A 12,357-nucleotide genomic window follows, 5' to 3' on the forward strand; every position below is an offset into this window, starting at 1 on the left:
TCAAAAATCGATAAGTTAACGATATTTATCCAAATTGGTAAGTTGCTTCCTGCTCAGTTCTTTCGAAACAGCTTTGACCAACATATTAACACAATAAAAACAAAAAAGCTCCGAAAAGAAAACCATGTTCTAAATAAAATCATTTTTTTGGTTTTACTCCAGAAGTAAGGTTTAAAATGTTTACATGAGTTTATTTTTATTTACACAAGTCCACTAAATTAAATTCATTCGTTGAAGTAGACTAAGGGAATTAAAAAAAAAAAAAAAAGAAAAAAAAAGAAAAAAGGAAGATCAAAATGAACAAATCGACGTTCATGCAAACTAAATAAAAACTTTGCCTTACGGTCATAAAACCCTTTATACGACGATGACGGTTACAAAGACCTTGTATGATAGAATCTTGATTCCATGTAAGAAATTTAAAACATAAAAACTATAAATAAATACTTGAGGAATTCTTCATAACAAAATAACCATTTCATAATTAAAAAAAGAAAACTGGGCCAGAGCAAAGTAAACGTCGTCAAAGCGATACAGCGGCGCCGCGATATTTTGTTAAACTTTGATCAGTTATACTAAAATTTTCTTTTATCCCACTTTCAAATACTTTATATTATCTATTTCTAAACTTTTAATTTTTCCGTAAATCTCGATTATTTAGTCCGAGTTTATTCAATTGTTCATCATAATCACCAATGTTTCGCTTCATGACATCCATACAAGGACCAAGAAGACGCTCAAAAGCCAATACGTCTAAAGCTGTAAGAACAAAAATAATTACTCAATAAGCGAAATACTCGAAAAATGTTTCTTTTTGACATTTTGCATAAATTCATAACCAGAGCTTTGACCAAATATCAAACTAAATATGCCCAAGTTTGTTGTATAGATACAATCTATTGAGCAAATATTATGTGGTAATTAAAAGTTTCATTATATTTTATTTAGAAAATCTTTTTACTCAACAAAACACTACCAATAATATTGTTTCAAACGAAGCATTTGATACACTTAGTATTCTTTTTTGAGGGAGAATTCAAATCGGAAAATCATATTGATTCATACTTGCTCAATAAATAACAATAAAAAAAGTAAATATTTCTATTGTAATCTTTTTAAAGACATTAGTTAACTTATTTCAGCTTAAATATTTGGACCTAAGTTGTTTTGATAACATCTTTATTTTGAGAAAATAAATTTAGAATTTGAAGCGAAAAATTTAGATTTGAATAAAGAGTCAAAAATATAAAAAGAATAAAACTTAATATTATATTATGCGTCAAATTAAGGAATTTTTAGGGGGTCAAGGAATTCATTTTTGGAATTAAACATAACTTTTTTTCACCCTGACCAGAATTTTACAAGCTGGCTAATATTTAGACTTTAGATATTTGTGTTAGGGAAATCATTCTTTAGATCTAACCCAATGTTTCCTAAGCTTTTCTGTGCCATGTTTATTAACATGGCACAGAAAAGCTTAGGAAACATTGGGTTTTTACCTGAGCTTTTCTAAATATTTTATGCCCCCTATGTAACATATACATTTAACATTCAAAAAATTGAATTGATTGCAGAAGAAATTAAGAGTCGCCATACGGTTAATTTAAACTTCCCCAAACTCCCACGCTGGTCTAGCCAGAACTGAGAGATTAATCAATTCATCGATGATAGCATAATCGAATTGTGTGTTTATTACGCGTTTGATTGATCGCACGATTATTTAAAATTTTTAAATAGTAAACCAACGTCTATCTTATCAAAGATTTATTTAGCGATTTCCTATTTTACATTCCGCAAATAAATAAAAAATCAAACGTGCAAGCGTGCAAATGTGCTAACGTTTTTATTATTTTACCGCGTTTAACTATTTTATCATTTTTATCGTTTCTCCTACTTTTCCATTTTATCGTTTCTACTACTTTACCATTTTATTGTTTCTACTATTTTACAGTCGCAAACAAAAATGCGATTTATGTATTTTAACTTTATTTTACGACGGTAAAATTAGAAAAACAAAAGTTTAAAAGATTCAAATAAATTATCCTTGTTAATTAACTTTAGATTTGCTTGTAGTTTTTTTATTTTTATTTTACGACTGTAAAACAGGAAACCACCGAATTCTTTTGATTTCCCTGTTGTTAGTTTCTTTAATATTTAAATGGTGGTTAAAAGTCGAAGCGAGCAGTGATGTAGCAATTCATATTTGAACTGAATTGACTTTACATTGCCAAGAAACTTGTTGAAACTTCCCTTGAAATAGGGAAATCAAAGTACTAAGTAATTAGTTTAGTTCAAAATTAAGCTCTAATTTTGTTTTTTAACATTTTCTACTTACTAAATGATTAAATATTTAGTTTTAAATACATATTTTTACTTACTAAATGATACATATTTAGTTTTAAATACATATTTAGAAGAAGGGTCAATAGAAAATAAAAGAGATGCAAGTGGAAGAGGTTATTCAAGTATCAGAGATTTAAATCTTATTAACTGCTTTCAGCAGATTCGTCAAGCTCTCAGAGTCAGCAGGAAAAAAGATATGCAGTGCAAATCAATTTCGCTCTTGATTCAATCACAACAGATGCATGGTCAAAATCCAAAAATGCAGTCATTTATTATTATGATCATCCACATCATTGATGGGTAGTTTTTAAAGCTGTTAAAAAAACTTGTCTAGTAGAGGAACGACATACATTTGTAGATATACCAAATAAATTAGTAACAATTCATTTATTATGGTTTGAAAAAGGCCTTCTTTTGCACAAAAAAAAACGACTGTTAAAGTGAATCAGACACAAAAAAAGAATCTGTTGTGCAAAAATTAAAATGCAACACTTACAAAACTTAAGAAAGTTAATCCTCAATCGATTAGTTACTGATTATTGCAAAATCATAATCTCTCCCAACAATCTAAATCTTTACTATAAAAACCAATAATAAAAACTTGCACACTGTGAAGAATCTAGTTGCTTCACCCCTAATCCCCAAAGCCCCCTCCTCCCTCTCTTGGCAAGTCTGGTCATACCATTAAACTCTCCTCATTATAGATATTGGACCATTGAAAAATTGGGAAAATTTTAGGTTTTCTAACTTTGGATTCTATACATATGCTTTTTGTTAAAAATCAATAGAACTTAGCGCAAGTAGATGTAAAAAATGTTTAGAGCTGATTTAGTATTGGCTTTTTGATTGCTTTTTTAAACAATTTACTGTTTTATCAACAACAAAAAAATTTTTCGTTAGGAACATGGTCTGCAGATTAGAATCATAAATACTGTTTATTTCAACCTAATTATTAACATAATAAATCATATTTCCACATTTAGTACAAATTATTACTTAACAGTCAGGCCACACTGGACAAAAGTAACTGAAGGATCAATGTCATGGCGCTTTAATGAGACCTTTTTTAAAGTATTAACCAAATAAAGGTGTCGCATATATTTATAAAAATTTCAAATATATTTATTAAAAGAAATATATCTGAAAAAATTGGAAAAAAAAAGGTAACTCTCTGCTTATTCTTTAAATTTGGAAGTAACAATTTTAGCACCAGAAACTATTAAAAGTTGAGTGTCAACACCTACATAAATTTGCTTTAAGTATGCTTAAAAATTAAACACAACTTGGGAAATCCACATTTTATTGTGTCATGTACAACCTAAGGAGTAAAACATAATTACATATTGGTATGTAAATTTACTATTATAAATGTAAATTACATTACTATAAACTAAAGAGAAAAACAACAACAAAAAACACAATTAAAGGGCTCCTTGTTTTCAAATTTCCCAGGGTTCCTTAAGCTTAATACTTAGTTCATACTTTAATTCTGGAACTCAGATTTTAGAAGCCTCTTTTTTATAACACAGAACATTCATAAAAAAAAGATTTCATTTGAGAGACATTTAACCCGGCAGTTACTTTGGTCCGGTATGACACACTGAGAAAAATAATTTAATTGCAACTTACTGAGATTTTGTTAGTCAAATTTAAAACCTAACTAGAACACAATTTAAAAAAAAAAAAATTATTTTGAGAAAGTGTTCAATATCAGAATGTACATATACCTGCCACTCTGCAAACACCAACAGAATATATAGATGCAGCACGTGGATTATGTGTTACTAAAGCTAGTTCTCCAAAATATTGACCATCAGATAAGCGAGTAACTTCAACTTCTTCTTTTGTATCCTAAAAGTTGAAAGAAAGTCAAAAAAAAAATCAAGTTGGTTAATGCTGATATTTCCTCCACATTTATGCATTATGGATAATTGCGAAGGGCACACAAAGGTCATTTACAACTTTCATATACATTATACTATTAAAAATAGATGCTTTAAATATCATGCCAAATTCAACTGATAGAAACAGAAATTCAATTTTTTTTCAAGGAATTTCTTACTGGTCTGCTAATTTTTACACAAACTTGTCCTTTTTCAATAAAATACATGTTTTCTGCTTCATCACCCTACAAGAGAATATCAATACCCATTATTTACTCAATGACCTGAAAAAAAAAAAAAGCCTCAAATAATTGTTTCAAAAATAATGGTACAGGACACTCAACTCACCTGTTTAACAATAAGTTCACCATCTTGGAATATTTTGGACTCTAATGCATCAGCAACATTCATTCTTTCATACTCCTATAAAATTAGCAATTCAAAATAAAACTCCTATTTAAAAACTAAACTTTGTGACTTTTTTTAAAAACCATTTAGAAAAAGTAAACATGAAAAACGTACATTGAGAAACTTTAACATTGGTACATTCTCAATAAGTGCTTCATGCATCTTACGCTAAATTAGAAAATATATGTACATACATATCTATATTAAAAATTTTTTTTTTAATAAAAGCTAAAAGTATTACATGAATTAAACAAAATGAGATATTTATAAATTTTACCTTGTGGTAAGCTGCTTTAAGTAGGATTTTTCTAAAGGTAACACGATCAAGACCCCATATGATACCTTCGGATGCTGCAATTATTGTTGCTGCCCTAAAAGAAAAGCATATAGCAAAAATCAAATCATTTTTTCAAATATTCATTAAAAACACATTTTAGGTCAGTTAGACTGCATAGATGTATAATGTATTATCAAAACTTAGACTGTTCCTAAGAACAGTGTTAAGTAAAAGATACCTGGGAGTGTTGTACATAAGTGCCAGCTCTCCAAAACTTCCTTTATTATTATATGCTCCAACCTGTACACAAAAGCATACAGGTTTGTAAAATAACTAAATGCTATGATTTTTTGTTTTTAGAAACTTTTAAAATTTATAAACTAAACAATCAAAATAAAGCAATTATTTTCTTTTTTAGATTTATAGTTTAAAAAAAAAAGTAAAAGATAAAAAAAAAAGAAAAGAAAGACATCACAAAGAAAAACATTCATGATAAAAAAAAAAGGAGTAAAAACTAGTACTTGTTGATACATTTAAATAATTTATTCATACCTTTTTATCAACTCCATCAATAAGAACAAAAATATCAAATACACCATTATCAATAACGTAAAAGTTATCTCCATCATCACCCTGATGAATTATAACATCACCAGCAATTGTTTTTCTTTCAAACATGGCATCTAACACTTGATTCAACTGTTCCTGTGATGAAAAATGACTTTAAGGATTTAAAAAAGTAAGTAGCAAGAAATCAAAGAAAAGAAACAGGAAAAATCAAAAAAAAAAAAAAAAAAAAAAAAAAAAAAAAAAATCAAACCAAATCTAAGCTTTTAAACAATAGGATATTCTTGACTGCTTGGTTCAACCTTTCTCTCTGAGCTTTTGTTTTAGGGTTAATAGGCTAAAAACAAGAAGAAATAAAATACAATAGAGAATTGTGTAATAAAGTTTAAAAAGTGATATAAATGTGTCTTTTACAAACAGAAAGTGGATGAATTTTAAAAACTTAACAGCATTAAGATAAAGGTGAAGTAGCAAGGGCAAAAAGAGTAAAACTTAAAGAAAAGAAAAATTATGGCTTCCAACACATGGATATTAATTTTTAAGCAAATTTGATTTTCTTATTTTAGCTGAAATATCTTTGATAAGAACTGCAATTGAAATAAAATTTCAATAAAGAAATAAAAACATGATGAAACACATGCTTTCATTTTTTAAAAAAAATTTTTGATCATTGAATACCAGCTGCAACAGAGATGTTAAAATGACTAGACAATGAAGCAAGAAAATTTTAAACAACCTGTATGGTCCACTCTCTAACAATCTATACAGCATCATTTTCTTATAACTGATTCATATGGCAACTGTTAGTACATGAAGTGAGTTTCAAAATACAGCTGATTGTTAAGTAACACAAATATAAGTATTTGAGTTAATGTACTATTAGCTGTATTTTGAAAACATTTGCAAAATAAAACTGTAAAATAAAGATAGACATTATACAAGATATTCATACATATAAAGAAAATTTTTAAATGAAGATCTTATGCTCAATTAAATATTAACATAAAGTAAAAAAATTATAATAAAATTCTTTTATAATAATTAACTTAGATTATTAATTTCACAACAATACATTTAAGAGATTACTAATTTACAAATCTTAAAATGTAAGTTAAAACTGCTTGCCTTTTAATTACATAAATTATAAATACTATTAAGTAAATATTAGAACTAACCACTTGCTCCTCATCAGAATCATCATCATCAGGATTGTATGCTTCAGCACAAACAGATTTACGTCTATCATATCGACTCTGAGGAGGTTCTGTGCAAAATAAATCAGTTTACATAAATAAAATGAATACCAATAAAATCATTTCTGCGCCATTTTCAACTTTATCAATATGAATTAACAAAGAAATATATTCTTGAAGCAACAATAAAAATAAATCACATTATAAAGGAAGAAACTTAGAAACAGAAACTTTAGGAATATTTTCTCAAGGTAAAAGTTTAGTATAAGATCTCAATGTTATCAGGACATTTACTGCAAAGTAAAAGCATAAATAAAACTATTTACTATAATGATCATTTTCTGATTGTTAATTAAAGTGGCCATGAAACATTTCAATTTAAAGAAATAAGGAAGGAGGAACTGGGACACCATACTCAACTACCCATTTTTTCTGCAACCCTTGACTTTTACTTTAACATGTATGTTTGAAACTAGACTTGGATTCATTCTTGCAGTAAATGAGCAGCTGCATAAATTGTCCCAGTTCTGCCCACTCTCCCCTTCTCTCCTACACTGGTTACTATCTAGAATCTAGAAACTAAAAACTATATGGTACAAAATATATTTTCAAATTTTTGCTAAACTTCTTTTCATTCTATTTAAAATTTAAAAAATTTACAGATCACATATGTATATAAAAAGAATAATTTTTAGAACAGACAGAAAAAGCAAATATAATATTTTTTAATAAAATTCTCTACTAATAATGAACTAATAACTTAACAGTAAGAAATAAAATCCTGCAGAAACTTGCAGAAACTCATAAGAATATAAACAAGTTACCAGATCTAAAAACATGACTCAGTAAACTTCAATTCCTTTCAGGATTGTATGTGAAGAATTTTACAATGATGTAATATAGGCTAAAATTCACTTGATTTTACTAATGTTTAAGATCATTAAAAATGAAAAAATCATAAACAATTTTGAAACATACCAAAGGATTTGAGCTTTCTTTCTAATCTGTTTAAAAAAGGTTTCTATTATGTAATAAGATAATCCACAACTTACAGTTTTTTTAAAGCATTAGATAAAAAGTTTCTGATGCACTAAATAAAAATTAGTGACATGAATATCTTTTTAAGAGTGAATCACAAACGGAGAATCATTCAAATCTTAACTTAAAAAAAAAACAACAGGCTTTATTACAAAGAAATCATAAATTCACTTTTCAAAACCAGATTCTAAATATTTCATAAAAAAATCAAAAAAAACTGCCTTTTAAAATAAACTATTGGGGAAATAAAAATTAGAAAACTACATATAAAGTACTACTGGAATGCATTGATGATAATAAATCTAATGGTAAAAAACAAAAAAAAAAAAAAAAAAAAAAAAAAAAAAAACTCTTTCAAAATCATTACCACTACTATTTGAGTGAGTAAATTCTATGCACTGTTATTAATTTAAGAAATTACAAAATTTAAAAATGTTATAGCATATATAAGCTAGCTAGATATACACTCTAACTTTACCTGGTTCTTCATCATCACTGCTGCTGTAACTTTCTAAAAATTTTACACCTTTGCTGGAGCTGGGTTTTTTTTCACCATATTGTTTTTTTGCTTCTTTTAGCTTAGTAAAATAATCAGCTGCAAAATCAACAAGATCAATTGGTTTTTCTCTAAGAACAAGGACTGTAAAATCTTGCATAAGTTCTGTTAATCCTGCTGGTATTTGAAAATCCATTTTTTTCAAGCTTTTGGAGAGTGTTATAAACTTTGTTAATTTCCAGTAATTTAATTCTATATAAAATTCTATACTTGTTAATGTAGCACCGCCTGCTGTCTGCAAGATAGACTAGCTATAATTGTTAGCTATCTACTAAAATATAATTCCCTATCACTATATTTAGTAACAAGAATTCTATTAGTACTTTAAAATTAAATCGTCAAAAAGTCATACTGATCACAACGAGCTTGCTGAGAGAATAGGTAGATCTTTAATCAGTATGCACCTGTCCGAAAAACTTGTTATTGCTTGCTAATGAAATAAACTTAATGAAACGATTTCCTTTACGGTAATAACTTTAAAATCTTTAAAAGATGGCATCCGCTTTTTTTCTTTAGATTTTGCGCATGCGTACTTCGTTTAAAATTTAATATATACGGTCGAGTGGGGCGGGAACTCATCTAAATTTGTCAGACGCAATATTCTTCGTGGTTGATACGATTATATTCTTAAATAAATGTTTTGTGAGAGAATTTTTATATTTATAACTGTTTTTTGACTTCATTAATCATCTGTTAAAGTACTTTATTATTTTTAAAGAATCGTTTTTGTTTTAATGCAATTGTTTTGGCCAATACAACGGAGTGTGAATGAAAATTTAAAAAATCTCAACCTAATCGAGATAAAAGTTTGCGTGTACGTACGATTATCATACTGTACTAATGGTTTTAATTAATTTATTTCGGAAATCCATTATAAGACGTTGACAAAAACATCAAGATGTACCACTAGACGTAAAAATTTGTTACGCAATGAGGAGAAAATAAAAAATTAGACTTACATAATCTTTTACGTTAAAGAAATTTTCAAACAGCAAGTTTTCTTCAATCTTTTCTTAAATAAAAACATTTCTTCTTTTGAAGTTAATGAGCGTTTTTAAGCGATATTTGTTACCTTTTATCAATGCAAATGTTAATATGCGTGTGGCTTTTTTTTTTTTTAAAAAACAAAAAATTGCTTTTGATCGATTACAGCTGATTAAACGAAGGCGCTGACTTTTTATTTGTCTGATAGAAATTATTTTTTTGTGTGGTCTTTAAATAGAAGGATGCCATAAATTCCTTAACAGCTTTTTTAAAAATCCACAAATAAAAACTGATTAGTTTTACGGGCCTTTTTTTAAAAAAAATGCGATTTGCATTCGAACTTAAAACAAATGGAAGTTTAATGGCATTGAAATGATTTTGATAAATTGATCAGTGAAGATAAAATATCCATATAAAAAGTTTTATCGTTTTATTTTATTGCGGATAATCTATTAGTATGAAAATAACTCTACACCATAGACTATCGGCGATTCAATATCAAGAAATAAGCGATGAAATAGAGCGAACAATTGACTACAGCAGTAGATCTAAATAATTCAAGACAAATTGACAGCGATGCTTTGCTCATACCTGGTTCATCAGTGTCTGAATCGTCTTTCGAAAGAGCTTTTTTAGTTGGAAAAATAATTCGCGGCGTTAATGGCTTTTCCTTTGAATAAGTTATTTGCGTAATTATTGGACGAGGCATTATGTTTTACTTGCTGGTAAAAATAAAAATAAGTTAAAAATGTCTGTGAATTAAAAGTTGAACACATAAAACTAAAATTGAGTATTAGCTGCATTTCTTTGAAAATGGGAAAACACAAAAACATAAACCAAAAAAAAAAAAAAAAAAAAAGCCAAAACTAAGAGTAATATTTCTGTTTTTTTATTTATTTATTTTTTTACTTTTAAGAACATTTAATAATAAAAAAAATCTAAAACGAAACTGTTTACATAATAAGACATTTTTCCAAAAAGCAAATTAAATTACATTATTGTATACAAGTTGAGTGGCTTTATCTCGAAATACCGTCATTTCGTGTTGTAAAAAATAAAAAACCGTGATAAAAAATCTATTGGCCATAAAACGATTAATGTTAACATTACAACGCTAGAAAAGAGCAAATAAATGGATTTAGCGAATTCTTTTTCTCAAATTCATCTCAAACGTTAAAAAGTTACTTTTCAGAATCGGGAAGATAAAAGGTTCGGTTATCTACTGTCGGTAGATTACACAAATAACTGTTCTGGATTATGGATGCGTGTTTTTTTATTTATAAAATTATCAAAGGTCACTTCCCCAAAATAATCCCGAGAAATAAAATGTAAATATAAATGCTGTTCACACTCACACGAAAAAAAAAAAAAAAAAAAAAAAAAAAGAAAAAATGGTGTTAAATAATTAATGATTTTTTTTTAAATTCGTAAAATGCTATAAATAATATAATAAATACATAAGGTACATTCAAAAAGATTTAAAATTATATTAAAAAAAAGAATGTTGTACTTTCTAAACATTTTTGTGACAAATTATATGTAACAAAAAAAGTCAGATAAAGATCAAAAATTCATCACTCCCAATCCAATTTAACGTAAGCACTATCTGAAACTAAGGAAATACTTTCTTAAAAGCACATATTGTCACAACGACGTCAGAAAAAACAAAAAAAAAAAAAAAAAAAAACTTTTAACTAAGTTCACATTGTGACCATTCATTATATATGGTTTGTTGACTGCTAAGATGTTTTGGAAAAAAATTCTCTTATTAAAGAAGACAAATAAATCCATGAAGTTTTTATAGTTATTCACCACACAATCAATAAAAAAAAAAAAACCTGGACATTTAAAATTAATTCAAGCTAACTTGGATTTTCCATTAAAATCAAACATGCAAATGGCCATTTTGAAGGCTTTAATAGATGTTAGTTTACTATTGACTTATCACACCAGAAAAGTACGACAATACTTGTCAGTTCAATGAGATTGCACGCTTAATGTGTAGTAATTGGATGACGGTTTTGTTTGTTTTAAAGTAAGCTGGTAATCTCAACTTTTTGTTGAGTTATATGAGGGTTATTATTTTGCAATACTTTATAATGTGCCCAAACTTTACCCAAGAATAAAAGAACATTCAATCAAATGAAACTCATCCAAAATAACCTTTTGCAATGTATTGGACCAAGTCTGTGAATTTTTGTCTTTTTCTATTGGTATTCACGGAATGTTAAAACCCCACGCTATGTTCACTTCTAGAATTGTTGCACTCGTGAAAACATCCATTATGATGAAAGAGTGATGGGAGGGAATAATTCAATAAAACTGCAAATAGCAAAAATTGATGCATCAACTAAAAAGAAATTTATTGATAAGTATTTAAGAGCTTGTTAATAATCTTATATGGAAGATTTAATCAAGAGCGTGGCATCCAATCGGCTTCAGGATATTTTAGAAACTAAAAAAAGGATTCAGAAAAAGTCTAAGTCCAACAAAAATATAATTTCCATTATTTCATTTATCTTATTGTATTTTATTTATTTTTTTCATTTCATAAACTTTTCACTTTTTTCTATTACACTTAACTTTTTCTTGACGTTTCTACATTCTAAAACATTTTATTGCGATACTTTTCTTTCTTTTTGCTAAACTTTTAGGGAAGGTGTGTGTGTGTGTATCCGTTTTCTGAAAAAAGGCTCATTCTATACACGTTACACCGAAATCCAAGATTTTGATGCGTAATTTATGTTGAAAATATTCTGGCTTCCATTCTAATTTCTAGTTGCTTTAATTGAACTAATAAACCAAGAATTTTGCTTTTTTTTTACAACCCAGACAGAAAATAAACATGTTGATTACTTTAAAGCGTATTTTTAAGATATACAGGTGTAAACAACTGCAACCGATAAAGACATTCCAATAGATTTTCGACCCACCATTGCATTAGAAATGGAATTTAATCAATTGAAACTCGTTTTTTCATTATGAATTAAGGTCTGATAATTCAATTTATCAGAAATGAATTTTAGTCGCGCATTGTCGAATTATCCTCTACAATATTTTCTGGCCACTATTTTAGTAACGTCATTTGTTATTTGGTAGCACAGTTTA

The 12,357-nt window shown here is 27.5% G+C and overlaps 1 protein-coding gene across 3 annotated transcripts; it reads right to left on the reverse strand.

Annotated features, from left to right (window-relative positions):
* Positions 1-109: 109 nt before the first annotated feature.
* On the reverse strand, positions 110-9,992 carry LOC145194627 (cAMP-dependent protein kinase type II regulatory subunit-like). Of its 3 annotated transcripts, none has more exons than XM_090095958.1 (11): positions 9,841-9,992; positions 6,654-6,742; positions 5,732-5,815; positions 5,464-5,616; positions 5,150-5,211; positions 4,912-5,005; positions 4,749-4,802; positions 4,575-4,649; positions 4,406-4,471; positions 4,071-4,194; positions 110-759 (listed from the first exon to the last, which is right to left on the reverse strand). In XM_090095958.1, the coding sequence occupies exons 1-11, from the start codon at positions 9,956-9,958 to the stop codon at positions 632-634; spliced, it is 1,047 nt and encodes a 348-aa protein (XP_089952084.1). In that variant the 5' UTR covers positions 9,959-9,992; the 3' UTR covers positions 110-631. The 3 variants fall into 3 exon arrangements, with proteins under 3 accessions (XP_089952084.1, XP_089952085.1, XP_089952082.1); XM_090095959.1 differs by lacking the exon at positions 9,841-9,992 and adding an exon at positions 9,225-9,366; XM_090095956.1 differs by lacking the exon at positions 9,841-9,992 and adding an exon at positions 8,188-8,843.
* Positions 9,993-12,357: the final 2,365 nt, after the last annotated feature.

Source organism: Hydra viridissima, unplaced genomic scaffold (genome assembly GCF_058129835.1).
Source record: "Hydra viridissima isolate aposymbiotic clone 2 unplaced genomic scaffold, HvirCarnegie_v1 scaffold_8, whole genome shotgun sequence".
Lineage (NCBI taxonomy): Eukaryota > Metazoa > Cnidaria > Hydrozoa > Anthoathecata > Hydridae > Hydra > Hydra viridissima.

Excerpts from the sequence above, each read along its gene's own strand:
- LOC145194627 (XM_090095956.1), bottom strand. The coding sequence starts at position 8,401 with ATGGATTTTCAAATACCAGCAGGATTAACAGAACTTATGCAAGATTTT. Across the intron at positions 5,212-5,463 it reads TTGATGGAGTTGATAAAAAG|GTTGGAGCATATAATAATAA; the intron begins GTATGAATAAAT and ends TTTTGTGTACAG. Across the intron at positions 760-4,070 it reads TGGTGTTTGCAGAGTGGCAG|CTTTAGACGTATTGGCTTTT; the intron begins GTATATGTACAT and ends TTGTTCTTACAG.